This window comes from Schistocerca cancellata, chromosome 8, assembly GCF_023864275.1.
Source record: "Schistocerca cancellata isolate TAMUIC-IGC-003103 chromosome 8, iqSchCanc2.1, whole genome shotgun sequence".
Classification (NCBI taxonomy): domain Eukaryota; kingdom Metazoa; phylum Arthropoda; class Insecta; order Orthoptera; family Acrididae; genus Schistocerca; species Schistocerca cancellata.
The window spans coordinates 422,819,132-422,839,137 of record NC_064633.1 but is presented as its reverse complement, the minus strand read 5'-3'; the positions used below and the strand labels follow the sequence as shown (position 1 = coordinate 422,839,137).

Genomic DNA, 20,006 nt, shown 5'->3' with positions numbered 1-20,006 from the left:
AACAACAGTACAAATCCACCATCACTATGTGCACAAAGAAGTGGGGAATTGAACACTTGAAATGAAACAGCCATGAATGCTACCATGTTCCGTCCACCAGCAGATGCAGGATGTGTGTGATGCCTGAAGATTGTAGTAGAAGAGTGTATTAATGTATTTATCAGACAGGTTGTAATGTAACGTGTCATTTTGGGAAAAATGATGTATACCCCATGTCTTTCTGCCTGATGAATGATGGCCATGACTTTAGCAAATGCTTTGCTTATTTATTGCTTAAGGGATAAGCGCTGACAGTGTGAATTTTGTTTCTGTTGGGCATGAGCGTAGGTGTGGACGGATGCAGCATGTCTGAAAGGCAGAATGATGAGGGCAGTCTTTCTGCACAGTGCAGTAACTGCTATTTGGCAGTTATTCTGTGTTCCTTCTGACCCAGCTAGAAATCACGCTGCAGACCACAGAATAGTGAAGCTCATGACAATCACGGTTATGTTACAAGAAATGAATGCAGCAGTCTTTTGACAGATCTGAACATTGATAGACAGAGTGTGTAGATAAGCATTATCCAATAAAATTCTGTAAATAAAGTGTTTGTGAAGTGGTTCCATATTGTAACTAAAGGTACAATGTATGCATAATTTACCAAGAAAAAGTTATTGTCATTTAATGGAGGTCAAATACTAAATTAACATTTCAGCTAGCACTAAAGAAGATACAGTGGTGAAGAAGTTTACAGATGCGACACACACACACACACACACACACACACACACACACACACACACATATTATTTGACATAGGTGTGTAACACAGTCAGTCAGAATTAATCAGCAATGGCAACTGACTTTTTTTTAAACAGTCAACCAACATAGAACAGAACACTTCATTCTGGCAACTATGAAATGAACCAGAATACTTATGAGCAAGTAAAATGATGAGGGTAGTCCTTTTGCATGCCATGGCACCCACTGTTTGGGCAGCTAGTCAGTGCCCCTGCTCTCTTGGCTAGGAAATGCACTGCAGGCAATAGAATAGCACAGATCGTAACATTCATGGTAACATGACAAAAATGAATGCAGGCGTTTGACGGATCTGTACAGGGAGAGAATGACTGCATAGACAGACACTGCCTGGTGAAATTCTGTAAACAAACTGTATGTTAAGTGGTTTCATATTGTAAATAAAGGTTCGTTATGTGCATAATTCATAAAGAAGAAGCTGATGTTATTTAGTAGAGACTGAATACTAAAGTGACAGTTCAGCTAGTGTCCAAGAAGATGCATTGGTGATGGAGTCTACAGCTATGAGATACACACACAGTCGTTCCGACATTGGTTTGCAACACAGAAAGTCAAGATTAATAAGCAACGGTGGCCAAACTCTTTTCATACTTACTTAGCACACAACTGGAATGGAACACTTCGTTCTGGCTCAGTTCCGTGGTAGGACTGAGGAAAACACGGTCACCAGAATTCACTCAGTCCTACATGAAACTGAGCTAGAATGATGTGTTCTGTTCTATGTTGGTTTATTGTGAAAAAGATTTCAGTTGCCATTGCTTAATAATTCCATCTTTCTGTATTGCAAACCAATGCAAGAATAACTACGTCTATATCTCATAGTTGTAGCATCTGCACCACTACATCTTCTTCTGTGCTAGCTGAAATCTTACATTAGTCTTCAGACTCTACTAAATCGACAATTTCTTCTTTGTAAATTATTCATACACAATGTGTCACAACACACAACCATTTCACACATAGACATAGCTCACTTACAGAGTTTTATCAGACAATGTTTGTCTATATAATCAGTCTATCTCTGTACAGATCTGTCAAACAACTGTTGCATTCATTTTTAGTGATGTCACTGTGATTTTGATGATCTTTGCTATTCCATTCACATGCAGTAGGCGAGTTGAAATTTATCCCTTAACTAATAAGAAAAATCACTTGCTAAATCTACAACTATCATTTGTCAGGCAGGAAGACATAGGGTAACACATCACTTTCCCCAAAATGATGTGTTATACCACAAGGTTCAGCTCGAAAGTAGATGAGTTATGTTTTAGAATCCTGTCAGGTGCAGATGTTGGATGCCTTCCACCACTATGAAAAGTAATTTGAGTGCTTTGTGGTATCAAGATAGAATTCTTGCTGATGGACTAGTCTTTCAAGATGATAACACACAAGTGCACTATACCCATCTAGCAAACTCCTTCCTCCACGAGACAGAAAATGGAATGGCCTGCAGCATCTGCTGACATGAACCTAACTTGGGAAATTGTTGAAACAAAGTGAGCCATCACAGAAACCACACTCCCCCTTTCACACCAGGTAATTTCAAGAAGCCGTCATTTAGAGTGAAGCTGTTTTGAGCAGTAATGCCTCAACAACATTGTAGAGAGTATGCCAAGAAGGATCCAAGCATCTTACAATAAAGAAGATGGAGCAAAGCAGTATTGAATGTTACCGTGCAGCAGATTTTTTATTTCTAAGGTGTGAACTATGAAACACACTGCCACTACTTTCATTACTGTTTCAATTTCAATAAATTATGCATTTATAGACATACAAAAAAGTAAAAGGAACACGTCACCTAGCCAATTATTCCGTGTGTGTGTGTGTGTGTGTGTGTGTGTGTGTGTGTGTGTGTGTGTGTGTATGTGCGCGTGCGCGCGCGCACACACGAGTGCTTGGTTGCAGGGCGTTAGGGAGTGGCAGAAGAAGGGGAGGGGAGGGGTCGATGGACACTTGTAGCCTGTACAGGGTGTCCAGAATTAAGTATTCACTCTGAAGCAGAGTGTGCAATGATATGAAACTTACTGGCAGATGAAAACAGTGTACCGGACTGAGTATCAAAGTCGGGACCTTTGCTTTTCACAGGTACGTGCTTGACTACTTGCCCACAAAAGGCAAAGGTCCTGAGTCCGAGTCTCAATTTGACGTACAGTTTTAATCTGCCAGGAAGTTTCACATCAGTGCACACACTGCTGCAGAGTGAAAATTTCATTCTGGAAATATCCCCCTGGCTGTGGCTAAGCCATGTCTCTGCAGTTTCCTTTCTCCCAGGAGTGCTTGTCCCACAAGTTTCGCAGAACTTCTGTAAAGTCTGGAAGCTAGGACACTGGGTACTGGGAAGTAAAGCAGCGAGGACAGCTCTTGAGTCATGCTTGGGTAGCTCAGCTGGTAGTGCACTTGCCTGCAAAAAGCAAAGGTCCCCAGTTCGAGTCCCAGTTTAAAACACAGTTTTAATCTGAGAAGTTTTATGCAGGGTGTGCCTCCTAAGAGTCATCAGGCAGATTTTCTCTGGTGTTTCAGCAGATATTTGCAATTTCATTTTTGCACTGTGTACCTGGACTCAGCCCAAACAAATAATGCTCATTACATCTTTCATGTGAGGCCCAGTGTGGAACGAAAGCGTCGATTGGTTTCGTATTAGAAGCAAAATTATTTTTAAAGCAGTATTTTACACACCCATTCAATAGAGTGATCCTAGATTAGTCTAGTGTGATGTCAGAGAGTATACACAGACAAGGAAAAAAAATTCCGAGATTTTTCCTGGATTTCTCAGTTAACATATACACTTTTTCCCATGCGAAAATATACTTTTTCTATATTAAGTGATAGTATCTTTTTCTGTGTTAAGTGATAGTATACATTCCCTTGGAACTGTAAAACTTATCAATCTTTCAAAAGGTTAATGTTTTATACACCGGCGTAGAACTTCCCAGCACTTAAGGAAACGAAACACAGGAAAAAAAGTTTTTGGACAGATCTTTGATGTGTAGCAACATGTACACTGCATATTTTCGTATTATGGAGTATACATTCAAATTCCACCAAATACAGCACATTAGTTTCTGAAGCACTGAAATCAAGATTGTGATGCCTTTTTGTAAGCTCATGTCACGTGATCTCACCAGTCAATGACAGCAGATATTTAGAGCATAGGATACATTGTGTAGTCAGTCAGTAGCAACATCACTGTTAAGTAGCTCGAACACACAGAGAGGAAAAGTTAATGGTTTATATTAATATACATAGTATAGCTATAAGAAAAGCTAAGCTCACTTCAATATTGGTCTCGAAGATTAATAAGCTACAAGAGACACTATGTTTTCACTTGTAACAATGGTCTTTTTGTGTGTGTTACACTTTAAGACATGTCACACAAATATGCCAATAAAATTTAAAATAATGACATAAATGTCTTGTCTTCTGGGCTTGAAATTCTTCTAAATCGGTGGTCCTCAAAGTGTTAAGCTTTAAAGGAGAGTCAAACACTCTGTAATTTAAGAAATTCATCAGACATTCTCACACGTAACATAACCCATCTTGTGTGAAAGGAAATAGGAAATATACTTTGAAAGTAACACTTTTCAAACCAACATCCACAATATTTTCCCGAGACCTGTTAGCAATAAGTTCATTTCAGCAGTTGCCAGAGAGCACCAGAAAACACGTGTTACTGCATGTGCACAGCTACAATGACATACGAAGCCCCTATGTTCGTATGTATAGAGCATTAAGAGACCTTACATTAAGTCATAAAAGAAACAGGACATCAAAGGATACTCCAAGAGCATCAGAATTTCGTAAACCATACTAAAATGCATAATTCGGCTTGAAATGAACATTTGTATGTCCAGATTCACAATGAAGTAGGCCACAACCTGATATTAAGCTTTTCAGTGTGGTTTTCGGGATGTAAATTGTCTTGGAGTACCAGTACTGTACTACCTCATGTTTGGTTCTTTATCATGGCATAATGCCATACATGCCAGAAGATGAAAACATGCACTCAAAATTCGGTGAACAATTGGAACTAGCCAATACTGTGGAATGAAACATTTTGTTTCAAATAAATTGACTGCCTCAGAGGAAAATAGTAATACAAGCCAAATTTCTTTAGTAAACTGACAAAAAAATATGTCATTGTTTGGCAAGGAGATTAATGCTTGACTGCCAAAAATGTGGAAACAAAATGAAATCAGTACTCTGAGACTAATTATGTATTTTTGTCTTCCGTAATTATGTGAATGTATTTTAATTCACTTGATAGCTCCCGGCCACAGAAATCCATTTTGTTTATATTTGACGTGAGAACTGTAAACGAAGAGGAAACAGCAAAATCGCTGAAAGTAAACAAGGGTCCCATGGAGACTACCCCCTCCCCCCCCCCCTTCCTCATTATAACTCAGAACTGCTTTGCGCATGTGCGAATCTGGCAGCTTGGGTGGACCAGATAAATTTTTACGGTTAGCATCTGGTTGCTTGGTGCTACTGCCGATAAAGCTAACAGCCACACTTCAAGTAGCCACAAGCAGGAGAAGCTATTGTTCCTATGGGATTCGACTGCACACATGCATGAGCCCGCAGGCACTGATCAAATGAACCTAATGTAAACAGTTGTCATGCTCATCTACAGCAGTTTGTTATTACGAAGTATTGCATAGTCTTCGTCCAAAGGTTTTTGACACATTTTGCTGTTGGCAGACGCTTGTGTGTTCACAGTGTTTTGTTGTTGTAAATGGCGCATTTCCTTCACAACTAAAGTTTTATTTTGGTTTTTTCCTCTTGTTTATGTTTTATTGCTGCAGTATTATTCTGCAACAGCAGGATAAAGTAATATTCTTTGTTAGATTATCAGTTCTTACCAGTTAAAATAACAAAAATTAACTAAAATTGAAAACAATGAAAACTTTCCAGAATTCTGAAAAATTCCTGGGTTTTTCCCCGATTTCCCGGTTGTCCCAGGGCGTGTGGACACTGGATATTTGTTTTATTGATTTCTATTAACAGGGACAAGAAAACCAGAAGAATAACCATCACTCCAACAGTGACAGCACTGCCCTAGTCCACACTGATGCTACTGGCAAGTGTGCAGCACTACTGAGTTGCTGCTGGATGGCTGGTCCCTGTTAAAACAAGCCAACAAAAAGAGTATCGGACTAGACTAATTTGTGACTGATATGTCAAATGGGCATGTAAAATTCCAATTTACAAATACTTTTTTTTGTAATGAGAAACAAATTAATGCTTTCTGTTGACACTGGGCATCACATGAAAGATGTGATGGGCAGTAATTGTTGAGGCTGATTAAAGCTAAGCAATGCAAAATTGAAATTGCAAGTATCTGCCAAAACACCAGAGACTACACACCTGATGACTCTTAGGAGAGTCGTCTGGTATAATATTGGTTATTATGATGGGTTCTGACATTGTTGTAAATGTTATCTAGGTCCATTAATTCAAAATGGCCACTATAAATCCAATTCTGGCCCTCTCCTATCGGTAAACTTCATTTATCTTAAATGTAAATGGCAGTGTACATGGGATGTAACAGATTAACACTGACAAATTTCAAATGGCTGTAGACGATGTGCTGAAAAACAAATCCAGATGAAGAAGATATGTTTGGAAACGTCATCCATTTCTTAGGCAGCAAATCTTAGTTTGTATATAGATGTCTATTCTGCCACTGCACTTAGCAGCCTCTACAATGTTGCTGGGACAACCAGAGGCACGTTTGATACCACATGACATTGTGACTCACAACAGGCCCATTGTGAGATATTCTGCTTGCAGTCCATCAACGTACAGTTCATCTGCTGCTGAAGAAGTGGCATTGTGGTAGGTGTTGAACCATATAATGCAGACACTGGATGAAGTTTCTGGGTACGGATAAGAAGCCCTCTAGAACTCTTCGAAGATTGACAGCATCATTTTGTTACACCCAGTGAAAGTGTTTATAACCTGTTGGCTGAGAGCCACACAACACACCAAAAGTCACTTACTATTTCCTTTGCCTCTTGACAATGATTTGCAAATGTGAAAAAACCACACTGCACCATGGTTCGGTGTCCAGATTAAAATTAAAATTCTCATGTAACTGTTACCTGACTCTGGATAAGTCTGTTCAAAAGTCTGATGAAGGCAAAGCAATGTCACTGTTCAAACCAACCTTAAGGTTGAGAAAGCTGTGTGTGTGTGTGTGTGTGTGTGCGTGTGTGTGTGTGTGTGTGTGTGTGTGTGTGTGTTCATTTTATGGTAAGGATAAAGACTAGATGTGACACAATAAAATAGGTATTAATATAATTGATCTAAAAACAAAGATGATGTGACTTACCAAACGAAAGCGCTGGCAGATTGATAGACACACAAACATACACACAAAATTCAAGCTTTCGCAACCAACGGTTGCTTCATCAGGAAAGAGAGAAGGAGAGGGAAAGACGAAAGGATGTGGGTTTTAAGGGAGAGGGTAAGGAGTCATTCCAATCCCGGGAACGGAAAGACTTACCTTAGGGGGAAAAAAGGACAGGTATACACTCGCACACACACCCATATCCATCCGCACATACACAGACACAAGCAGAAAATGTCTGCTTGTGTCTTTGTATGTGTGGATGGATATGGGTGTGTGTGCGAGTGTATACCTGTCCTTTTTTCCCCCTACGGTAAGCCCCCCTAAGTAAGTCCCCCTAAGGTAAGTCTTTCCGCTCCCGGGATTGGAATGACTCCTTACCCTCTCCCTTAAATCCCACCTCCTTTCATCTTTCCCTCTCCTTCCCTCTTTCCTGATGAAGCAACCGTTGGTTGCAAAAGCTTGAATTTTGTGTGTATTTTTGTGTTTGTTTGTGTATCTATTGACCTGCCAGCGCTTTCGTTTGGTAAGTCACATCATCTTTGTTTTTAGATATATTTTTCCCACGTGGAATGTTTCCCTCTATTATATATTAATATAATTGGATATATAAAAAAATCTACTAACCAAATGGCAGCAGGAGATAACATACATAAAAGTTAAAGCCACCCTCTGCTACACACCATACAGTGGCTTGCAGAGTACCTACACCCAAGCTCATAAATTAAGGATAACGCTGATACTTGGCGAAACAACACTCTGGTGGGTGGTTTGCGGGTTTAAATCACCTCGGCGTATGACCATGCGGTGCATTTGACCTGCGGTCATCGCACGGTGGCGCTGGCAGCAGTCCACATACACTGAGATGTGTTGGTGCATGTCAGAGTATGGTGCAGCAAGTAAGTGTGCAGATGTTTCCTGACGTACTAATGGTGACTGTGTGTTGAAAATGGCTCAAAGAACACATATTGATGACGTTATGAGGGGCAGAATACTAGGGCAACTGGAAGCTGGCCAAACACAGCAGGTCGTAGCACGGGCCCTCTGTGTGCCACAAAAGGTAATCTCAAGATTATGGCAACAATTCCAGCAGACAGGAAACTTGTCCCGGCACTACAGTATGGGATGTTCACAGTGTACAACACCACAAGAAGACTGATATCTCCCCATCAGTGCCCGCAGTCAGCCATGTAATACTGCAGGTAGCCTTCCTCGAAACCTTACCGCAGCCACTGGAACAGTTGTCTCCAGACACACAGTCTACAGACGACTGAACAGACATGGTTTATTCGCCTGGAGACCTGCAACGTGCATTCCACTGACCCCTGGTCACAGGAGAGCCCATAAAGCCTAGTATCAAGAACACAGTACATGGTCATTGGAACAGTGGTCCCAGGTTATGTTCACGGATGAGTACAGATATAGTCTGAACAGTGATTCTCGCTGGGTTTTCATCTGGCATGAACCAGGAACCAAATACCAACCCCTTAATGTCTTGAAAGGGACCTGTATGGAGGTCGTGGTTTGATGTTGTGGGGTGGGATTATGATTGGTGTGTGTACACCCCTGCATGTCTTTGACAGAGGAACTGTAGCAGGTCAGGTGTATCGGGATCTCATTTTGCACCAGTATGTCTGCATTTTCAGGGGTGCAGTGGGTCCCACCTTCTTCCTGATGGATGATAACGCATGGCCCCACCGAGCTGCCATTGTGGAGGAGTACTTTGAAACAGAAGATATCAGGCGAATGGAGTGGCCTTCCTGTTCTCCAGACCTAAACCCCGTCGAGCACGTCTGGGATGCTCTTGGTCAATGTATCGCTGCACGCCTTCGAACACCTACGACACTTCAGGAGCTCTGACAGGCACTGGTGCAAGAATGGGAGGCTATACCCCAGCAGCTGCTCAACCACCTGATCCAGAGTATGCCAACCCATTGTGCGGCCTGTGTACGTGTGCATGGTGATAATATCCCATATTGATGTTGGCGTACACGCACAGGAAACAGTCGCATTTTGTAGCACATGTGTTTCGGGACAGTTTTCTCAACTTAATACCAATACCGTGGACTTACAGATCTGTGACATTTGTGTTCCCTATGTGCCTATGCTATTAGCGCCAGTTTTGTGTTTGTGCCACGTTGTGTGGCACCACATTCTGCAATTATCCTTAATTTATGAGCACGAGTGCATGTAGATGTAAAGAAATGTACATGCTTTTGCAGCCGGTGACTCCTCCTTCTGGCAGAGCAGTTGAAGTGAAAGGAAGAGGGATGAAGGAAAATGATTGGTGTCGTTTAGGAAAAGGGGAGAGTTCATAAACTTCTAGGGGGACTTACTGGACAGGATAAAGGAAAGACTGACTGTTGGGGACTTCACCAGACAAGATTTGAAAACCAGAGAGCTTAAAGTTACAAAATAGGCTAACAAGCAAGACAGAGGTTATTGACAAAACATGCAAGAGTTAGTAAGAGCTGAAAGCAAATTGCATTACATGCAGTAGAGCTGAGGGAGGGGTAGGGGCAGAGGGGGAGGGGGGGGGGGGCTAGGAAAAATAGACAGGTCAGAAAATAAAAGATATAGAAAACTAAAAGGGAATGAAGAACTGAACAGCTACTGAGAAGAAATGCTCTGATCAAGGAAATGGGAGAAAATGATCAACACAAATTAACGACAAGTGGGTGGTGAGAATCCAGGATATGTCATAACCAGTCCCCACCAGTGGAATTCTGAGAAACTGGTCTCTGGGAAAAGAATCCAGATGGCACAAGTGGTGAAACATGCACCAACGTCACAACTGTTACATTGCAGAGCATGCTCTGCAACAGGATACTGTGTGTTTCCAGCAAACAACCTTTGTCTATGCCCACTCATCCTACATGATAGCCTGGTGGTAATCAGACCAATGCAGAAGGCTGAACAGTGTTTATATAACACAGGGTACACGATATGCGTCATTTCGAAGTTGGCTCTCTGTTTGATAACATGTTTTGCCAGTTACGAGGCCAGTAAAGGTGGTGCTGGCGTGGTATATAGTCTTACAGTGGGGATGGTCACAAAGGTAGGAGACATAGGATAGGGAAATAGGTGCAGAATGTTGGACAGAATGGATCTCATTCCACATAACATTGCAGAAGTAACTAGTTAATACATTCAAGACCAGGATAATACTGGGTGATGAGAGGTGTATTTAATAGTTGTTTTTGGAGGCATTAGTGGTGCCAGGATTGGATGCAATGCCCCAGGAAATCTGCTTTTGAACTAGGCTGGTGAGGTAATTACGTATGGTGAAGGCTGAAATGAGAATAGTGGTGTATTGTTGTTAAGAGTCTGCATATGGACAAACATGTTTGACTCGAATGCCAAGGCTGTATGGGGAGGAGAAATGTTGTTTGACAGGGAAGAAATGGCAACTGTCAAAATGTATGTACTGTTGTTTGTTTATAGGATTATTGCAAACAGAAGTGTATAACTAACCCTTGGTGTGGATGAAGTCAACAACACGGAAAACACGTCATCCGGATTCTCTGCCCAAAGAAATGGCAACTTTCTCGTAACTCCACAAGCGGGAACTGATGTTACACATCCTTGGTTCTCACCACCTATGTGGGATTAATTTATGTGAATTATTTTCTCTAATTTACTTGGTCCCAGAATTTCTTCTCAGTAACCATTCATTTTTTCATTCCCTTTTAGTTTTTTATATCTTTTATTTTCTGACCCGACTATTTTTCTCCACTATTACATCTACCACATGTAATGCATTTAGCTTTCTGCTCTTAATAACTCTTGCACAATGTTTTGTCAGTAATCTCTGTCTTGCTTATTACCCTATCTTCCACCTTTAAGCTCTCAGGTTTTCAAATCTTGTTCAGTGCAGTCCCCAACAATCTGTCTTTCCTTCTCATCCCATCTTTCCCCTGACCCTGGGTTCTAGGCGACTTTTTTGAACCTCTCCCCATTCCCTAAATCTCAGCAGTTCTTTTCATTCATGCCTCTTCCATCCCCTTCAAGCCATTTGCCAGAAGAAAAAGCTACTGCCTCCAAAAATTTGCACATTTCTTTAACCTTTATATGCGTTTTTCTCATGCCGCCACTTGGTAAGTAGATATTTTTATCTCTCCAATTATATTACATTTTCAAAAATAAAATAGATGCTGTAATCTTAGGAATTAAAATCAAAACCCAATATAAAGATAAGGTTTGCTGCTCATTTGTACACTTCCATTCAAATGACTGAAATATTGTATACTATAAATGAAGAGATGATTGCTGTCATACATGTCACTGACTTTTTCCGAATAGAAGCTCAACAGAAATGAATGCACAACTGGTTTGCTTAATAAAGAATAATGCACAAAGTAAACAACAAGATTTGTAGAAGTTCTACATTGTAAACACAATTATTTGCCTCTTTCAAAATCCCCATTAAAAGCATATTTACATGATTTTAAGACACTTACCTTTAGTGCACTTGCAGCAAAGAAACTCTTTCCACAGACTTCACATTGGTGCGGCCTTTCACCAGAATGTGATCGAAGGTGATATACCAAAGAGTTTCGGTGATTAAATCTCCTAAAGCATTCAGGGCACGTTAACTGAAGTTCTCTTCGTGATCTCTTGGGTCTTCGCTTTCCACCTGTCGTGCTGTTTGATGCGGGGACAGAGGTCTCGTTGGCAGGACCAGGATCCGGTGCTGGGGGATTGTCTGGATCCTCTCCATCTGCTTCAGCTTCACCATCTGGATCACTGTGAGCATCTGGTGGGGGCGGTGGAGGCATGTCGAGATGATCACGGCGTACATGTTCTGCCACCAATTCTTTGCTCGTGAAAACATCACCGCACAATTCACACGCCAAAGAGTCTTCAATTTCATGAAGATCTGCCTCAGCTGCTGTCAGTTCATCTTCACGGTACCAATCACCACTGCCAACATGGTGGTACCAGCTGTGAGAGGCAACATGGGAAAAATGTCATGTGATGGCAGGGTACAGGTTAAGGTAGTGCAAGCATGCAAGAGTGGTCCAGGCGAAGCATAAAAACTCCTGCTACTGATAAAATAATTCAAAACCTCTAGTAGTGCTTCTTGCATGCTACAGTACTTTACAAAATAATTAACAACTAACAAATATAAATTTTTCTTCAGTAATAAAAATAAAAGTAAAAAAAAGTGCATGTGCATCAATAAAGGTGAAAAACTGGTACTTTTTTCATGCAGCTTTCTCACTTTCAGATTTGCATTAAATGTCATGTCACATGAAATAGGACTCTTGGAGTAACATTAAGACATTAGAATCAGTGTAAATAAATTCCCAAGACTGATAACAAAATATCAAACTCTTCACTATAAAAGATATTTTATCTTGGGATCTTACATAACTTAATTCCACCAGAAAAATCAGCTTAATGACATTTTATATTGAGCCATGACACAAAGATATACTTTGGCATTTTAATTACATTTTGTACAATAAAGTACCTGCAAATTGCAACTGCTAATTTGCCAGCATTTTCTTAACTATTAATAGCTAAACATCTAAAGGGTATAAATGATAAACTGAAAAATCTGATAAAGGTCATTTGTGGTCTATCAATCCTGAAAACTACCTCAAATTGGCCTACAAAAGCCACTTAAGATGTGGTGCATGTACATACCATGAGATTTTTAATATCCTCTCAGCCTCTTATGCCACTGGCTTTCCTTAACATTAGGAAGTTAACCTGTACTGTGAGGGCAGTGAAAGAAAAATGATTTTCAACAAGTTATGCAAAAACTAATCATCTTTCTAATTCGAGCTGTCTCATAGTAAGGTCAGAGAAACAAAACCGTTTGTTACTTTTACACTGCTGAAATGAAATGTCGTGTGGCAAGGGCCTCCCGTCAGGTAGGCAGGTCGCCTGGTGTAATTCTTTTGAGTTGACGCCACTTTGGCGACTTGCGCGTCACTGGGGATGAGATGATAATGACACAACACCCAGTCCCCGTGCAGAGAAAATCTCCGACCCAGCCAGGAATCGAACCTGGGCCCCTTTGCATGGCATTCCGTCACGCTGACTACTCAGCTATCGGGGTGAACTTCAATGTTAAAATTCACAAAATGGTGACATAAAATTTATAAAAATGACTATTTTACAACTGGTAAGAGTACGACTAAGCCATTGGCATAGGAGGAGAGAGGATAATAAAAATTTTATGCAGCATGCAGGCACTGTATCTTGGTGGCTTCTGTAGGCCAATTAGAGATTGTTTCTCCTACTAGTGTCTTATATCAAACTGTTTGTTTCGCCTTCTTCTACGCCATTGTGGTACATTGTAAACTATTATCGTTTACACTCTGTATATGAGGACTCAATGAAGAGAAGAGGCGTTGATGACGAGATATTTGAATAGTGCTCCAGCCTCCTACACTTATTTACATTTCATCCTGGATCTTCCATCAATATGTCAACAATTGTTTTCTGAGGAATTAGTAGCTATACTTTTCCTTGTCCTGACGTATTTTTCCTACATCCTGACATTCCCTGCACATCCAGTGATCTTAGTACACTCAGTTATTTTTCGCTTTTACTGAAGTTGTTTAAAATATTGATGGGTATAATTACTATGGATCCGCTTAGTGTAATGAAGAATGAAGTTTTTCATTCTTGCGTAATGCAGTGTATGGCATAAGGCAGTCTATTCACCCTATGGACATAGCCCTACAAGAAACCAGCTCAAAAAAAAGAACAAGACTGTAGTGCAAATCTAATAAAATCACGTCCTTATAAAAGCTACAGCAAGTGTAATTATTGTTTCATAAGTAGGATTCAATATGATTAAGATCTGCAGTTATGGTAGCAGATAGGAGGATATGGGCCACAAAATAATGTGAGTTGTTAAGTCCACAAATGCAGAAAAAAAGAGTCATCAATTTTCTGCCTGCTTAACATCTTACGTGGTGGATAGTAAGGGAAATAAAAAGAACTCTCATAAGTTCAGCAGCCCAAGAACTAGCATAGTTCTGTCTGTCGTAGATCTTTTGTTCCAGCATCACTGTAATTACTCACTTACCTGTATCCTGTATGATTACTAATAACATGGATTTTGGTGTGTTTGGGGGGGGGGGGGGGGGTGGGGGGGGGGGGCAAGCATGCAGCACAAGATCTGGTAGGAACAATATTAAGGAATTGATGATGATGTAGGAGAAAGAGCGGGAGTAATGAATCTGATGAACTTACTGTACTTTTGTATCTCCACTGGTTCTGCACAAGTGATGTGGGAACAGAAGGTTTGAGAAAACATTGATGATTGTCTGAAAATTATTTTACTGGTTAAGTCGGTCTTTAATGCATTGCCCTTCCCCCCATCAGTAACATAAATAAAGAAGTCATTCCTACTGATACGAGATCACAGCAGATACAACCATGAAAGCTGTCAGAAGTTATGCATTTAAGTGGCCACACTTGCTGTGTCCTATGACAGCCTTTGCAAACCAGGTCAAATATTTTTATAGACACAATCCCCACTTTCCTGGTCCACATGTAAAATTTGGAGCACTATTGCTGAAGCTCCTATGACAATATAAGCAGTAAAAATAGCTTTAAACATGAGTCGGTAACTGCAATACCTTATCCTGCCTGGTAATCACTGTTACCATTCCCCCCCTCCCCCCCCCCCCCTTATTTCCTCCCTTTATTGACATTCTGGTCCGAACTGCTGGAGTTAGCAGTTATGTATGCTTTGTGCAAGTATATTTCAATTGTGCATGTCTGCAACTTAACGTGTCATCTTTACAGTAAGTAGCAACCTATCTTTTCCTACATTGTTGATATCCCTTTGTTACACCTAGATATTAAAGTTTTGAATTTTTTTTATTTCTTTAGCACAATTTGGAAGCTTTACCCTCTCCTTTTCCAGGTACCTACTGCTGCAAAGCTACTACTTTTGGAATCTAATCAAAGCATTCAGAAATTATCAGTCTTTAGGTCACACACTCCTATAATGCATTTCTGTGATGCCTCTCTCTCCTCAGTTGTCTCTCTTGAGAAGAAAGTTGTTAACTTTGAGTAGGGTAGCTGCTCTTCTAATGTGGGCTGTACTGTTATCTGTGTTCTATACAAGTTGCAAATATAACTTCTTTGCGTTTGTCTCAATAGTTTACTACTATGGGATACATAGGTAAACCTTTGATTGAGAGAGGAGAAATTGGTAGGGCACATATACTTTCAGTTCTTCCTACTACATTTTCTTCTAGTAACTTTTCCATGTTCCCATCTCTTGTAGCTGCAAGCACAAGCTCCTTCTCCCGTTTCCCAAAATAATGACAAGTTCAACATACTTGATTTACAATTATGTTGCTTTAGCAAACTCCAACGAGCCAAAACTAATGCATGACTTGTAAGTTGGGTCACGACGCCAGCCTTAATAACTGAAGTAATGTAGTTACATGTTACCCTCTAACAAGGATGATGATTGGAACTAAACCATTATCTCACAACAACAGCGTGTGCATTTACTTCGCCTGCAAATTGGCAATACTATGCAAAATAATGATTTTAGATTTTTTGTACTCAAAGTAGAAAGGTCTGCATAATACATGTTATAAAATGATTTCCAAATTGAAATTAGGTAGGAATTTTAGCAAAAACTACTAACCTACAACACAGAGCACCTGTCTGCCCAAGCATAATGTAAGTGTTTCATAATTTGTTTACATGGATAATATGAAACTGAAACACATACTATGAGACAACATTTTGTATGTGAATGTTACATGAATCATGTTATAGCTTCATGCCCTACTATGTAACCAACATCTGAGGAAACCAATTTACGACCTTAAAATATTTCAGAAATTTCTATGTAGCAATTCTTCTTCAGTAAACATAACTATAAAACAAGAAATAAAACACTACAGAGAATAAGCACAACTAGATAATAGTTGGAAAGCAATGACCCCTGTATGAATGCATGGTTTCGCGGCGATATGAATTAATAAAATTTTCTCGGGCTTCCAGCCACGTCAGGTGGTTACAATCCCACGAGCTTTCGGCTGAGCTCTCCTCAGTCATTGTCAAGTGGTAAGACTGATTGCTGTGTCGCCATGGCCGCTTGGGTTTTTAACCACCTGACGTGGCTGGAAGCCAGAGAAAAGTTTCTTAAAACAATGACCTCTCATTAAAGCAGTTTAGGTAACTGAGAGACTGGATTATTAATCTGAAAACCACATGAAAGGGAAACAATGTGTACATAGCATCAAACAAAATGCATCTCCTTTATACATTTATGGAAAACACCCACTCACTGACAATCCTGGATAATCCACAACTATTCTCCTGTAATGGTTTGCATTTAATTTGCTATCTCCATGTAGCCTTTCAGCAACTTGTCAATTTCCATTTCATTATTAATGATATTATCCATTCTCCTACTTTCTTACGCAAGGAGCATTGTTCAAGGACCTCAAAAACCAATGTCTATCTTTATCAAATAGTGAATCAATTCAGTAATGCAAAAACATTTATCAATAAATTTAATTTTAATTGTAACTGAAAGTTTAATATCACCTAGAGAAAATAAATATATAAGTTTATTTACCTTGGGCCACCTTTCACAACATTGGATGGATCTGCGTCATCTGCAGCAGCTGTCACATTCACCACATCACGAATGCCTTCCATAAGATCTTCTGGATCACTGAATTCAATCTCTTCTTGTTTCGGATGGGTCTGACTGATGTGTGTTTCAAGAACCTTCTGGCGCCGAAATGTCTTCCCACAGTGTGGACAACTGTACACTGGTGTTGGAGGAGACTGAGGCAATGACACAGGTACAGCTGTTGAGGAACTGTTAGGTGCGACAGGACGAAGTGGTTCAAGTTTTACTTGCGACTCATCCTGTTCTTGTGGTCTGTGGAAAATTTAGTTATTTGATTTGCCATGTAAAATATGATTCTTTAAGACTGCTACAAGATGAACTAACATATAATTTAACCTCCTTCTTTCTCTTTAAACAAACATCAATACAATAATCATATTGCATATAAATTTGTTAAATTCTTGTTGCATTAAATATTTGATTTAGACACAACTGAATGTATTACTGAAACACAGACATAAGCAATGACGAAGTTTTGATTGAGAGGAGTGACAGGTATAATGAAATATCATGTCTACTCAAGCTTCCTTCACATGTGTACATGTGTGCCTACATAAAAATTGGATTTCTTTTCCACTATCAAGACTGCTATCATCATCAAGTGCAAAAACTATGCCACTTTATGAAATAATTTGCATGGAAATATTTAATGGATTTTCAAATACACACTGACACAAAAAATTGCAACAACAAAAAATAATTAATGTAGAGTAATGCAATTTAAGGAAATAAATTTGTCTAGGTAACATATTTAAGTGATTACCACTGCAAGATCACAGGTTAATGTAAGCGTGAGATAAGCCATTGCAAATGTGAAGTGTTGGTACATTAATAACTACTGGTGTAACTGCCATAATGTTGAATGCAAGCAAGCAAACATGTATGTATTGTATTGTAGAGGTGCCAGATGTTAGTTTGTGAGATGTAGTTCCATGCCTGTTGCACTTGGTTGGTCAATAAAGGGATGGTTAATGTGGTTTGTGAATGACTGCTGGAGTTGTCATCCAACATGTGGTCCAGTGATGCCCCCACATGGGCTAAATTGGAGACAGATCTGGTAATCAAGCAGGCCAAAGCAACATGTCTACACTCTGTAGAGCATGATGGCTTACAACAGTTATATGTGGGCAAGCATTGGTCTTTTGGAAAAGACCCCCTTGAATGCTGTTCATGACTAGCAGCACAACAGATCGAATCACCAGACTGATATACAAATTCACAGTCATGGTGCATGGTATAACCAAAAGAGTGATCCTGTTGTCATACAAAATCACACACCAGACCATAACTCCAGGTGTATGTCCGGTTTGTCTAGCACGCAGACAGGCTGGTCGCTGGCCCTTAACTGGCCTCCTCCTAACAAACACACAGCCATCTCTGGCACCGAGGTAGAACCGGCTTCCATCAGAAAACACAACAGACCTCCACCCTACCCTCTTGCTTGACACCAGTGATGTCACAAATGGCGGTGGTTTGGGGTCAGTGGAATGTGCACAACAAGACATCTGACCCAGAGCTGTCCTTGAAGTTACTGGTTTGTAACAGTTTGTTGTGTCACTGTGGTGCCAACTGCTCCTCAAATTGCTGTTGCAGATGCAGCATAATGTACCAGAGCCATATACTGAATGCAATGGTCTAGCGTCTTGGTAGTGCCAGATGCCTTTCCAGAGCCTGTTGTTCATGCGACTGTATATCCTTGTGGCCACCGCTGCCAGCAAATACGTACAGTGGCTAAATTCCTACAAGTCTTTCTGCAACACCTCAGAAGGAAAAACCAGCTTCTCGGGGCCCTATTACACAACCTCATCCACATTCAGTGACATGTTGATGATGGTGTCTTTGTCGCCTTCAAGGCATTCTCGATTAACATCAATTCACCACATCCAATCTCAAAGGTAACTAATGCTAAAGACCATTATGCTACAGCGTGTCTTTAAAGCAAAACTGATGTGTATCCTCATAGTTGCCCTACTAGTGGCACTCTTATGCAACTGGCATGGAATTTGAATAGACATCATCCTTCAAATGTAGAAACATCCCTACCAACTTTTGCTTTATGTTGCAATTTTTTTCCATCAGTGTATATCACTATAGTGAGGATTCATTTCAATCATTTTGAGAGCCCAAAGTAATTCAAAGATTCAATACATTAAACAATATAAGAGCAAAACTCGATGCACCTGAAAAAGATGGCTGCATCAGTCATTGAAATATTCTATATAAAATGGAAATAACAACTCAGATGTACACCTGCAAGCACATCATCAACAATAACAACCACTGTGTTAAAATTTTGGCATTACCACACTAATGCTCACAGAAATGCTGAAGCTGGACACAGTGACAGAATACATCACATAAAGCAAACAGTTTTATTAATTACTGAAATTACCAGTTCTTTCCAAGTAAGATATAAACAGCTGCTTTACTTGAAAGCATTCACAGTGTAAAATGGTGACTGGAGATGGTCATGTGACAGAGAAGAGGGAAGAAACTGAGAAATGATGAACATAATGAAGAAATAAAATGGCGAGACACATGGTAACAATAAAATCTGATGAATTAAAATAAAAATGAGACAAGAGAATTAGACCTTTGAAGACCAGTTTTCACTCAATGGCAGATTAAGATGGCCCATCTTTGAAGTGTTTGCTGCAATCTAGATGGTAAATCAAATAGATTGGCAACAACTGTGTGGTCCAATATGGTGCTGCAGACCTTTGACAACATGCTCCCATTCTCACAAAATATGCTATCACTTATTAAGAAGCCACAAGCATTAGTGCACATAGTTGGCTTGTACAAGGAGCACGTAAATATCTTCTAAATAATCGAAACCACAAACTTCTGCAACAAAGGAGATCCGTTTGTTTGTGAGAACACTTTGTAATAGTTTAGGCTATGTAACATAGAGCCATTCCTCCAACAACATGCATTACTTGCCTTCAGTTTTTCAGCTATTTACAATGGAATTCATGGTATGCTGTCTTCATGCTACATTTGAAAGTTTAAATTGTGTACAAGTTGAGATAAATGTAATGAGCTTTAAATACTGAGAACTTTTGTGACAGACTAATATTACATGCGAGACTGGGGCTCTAACCCAGACATGCAACAGCTTACCATCCGTACAATCAGTGTATGAAGCCAGTTCAGTGACTACCCATGTTTCAAGACAGATGTCGTTGCTAATGCAGCAAGCTGTGAGATAAGATAAATTTAAAA

The 20,006-nt window shown here is 40.0% G+C and overlaps 1 protein-coding gene across 2 annotated transcripts in view; it reads right to left on the bottom strand.

Moving 5' to 3' along the window:
• Positions 1-20,006, bottom strand: part of LOC126095296 (zinc finger protein 665-like) — a 148,827-nt gene that overhangs the window by 45,874 nt on the left and 82,947 nt on the right. The window contains exons 5-6 of one of the 2 annotated variants that reach the window (XM_049910080.1): positions 16,722-17,033; positions 11,608-12,070 (exon numbers count right to left, since the gene is read on the bottom strand). In XM_049910080.1, the coding sequence (XP_049766037.1) occupies positions 11,608-12,070; positions 16,722-17,033 (775 nt within the window). Of the gene's footprint in view, positions 1-11,607; positions 12,092-16,721; positions 17,034-20,006 lie in introns of both variants that reach the window. The other variant, XM_049910079.1, reaches the window with a different exon arrangement.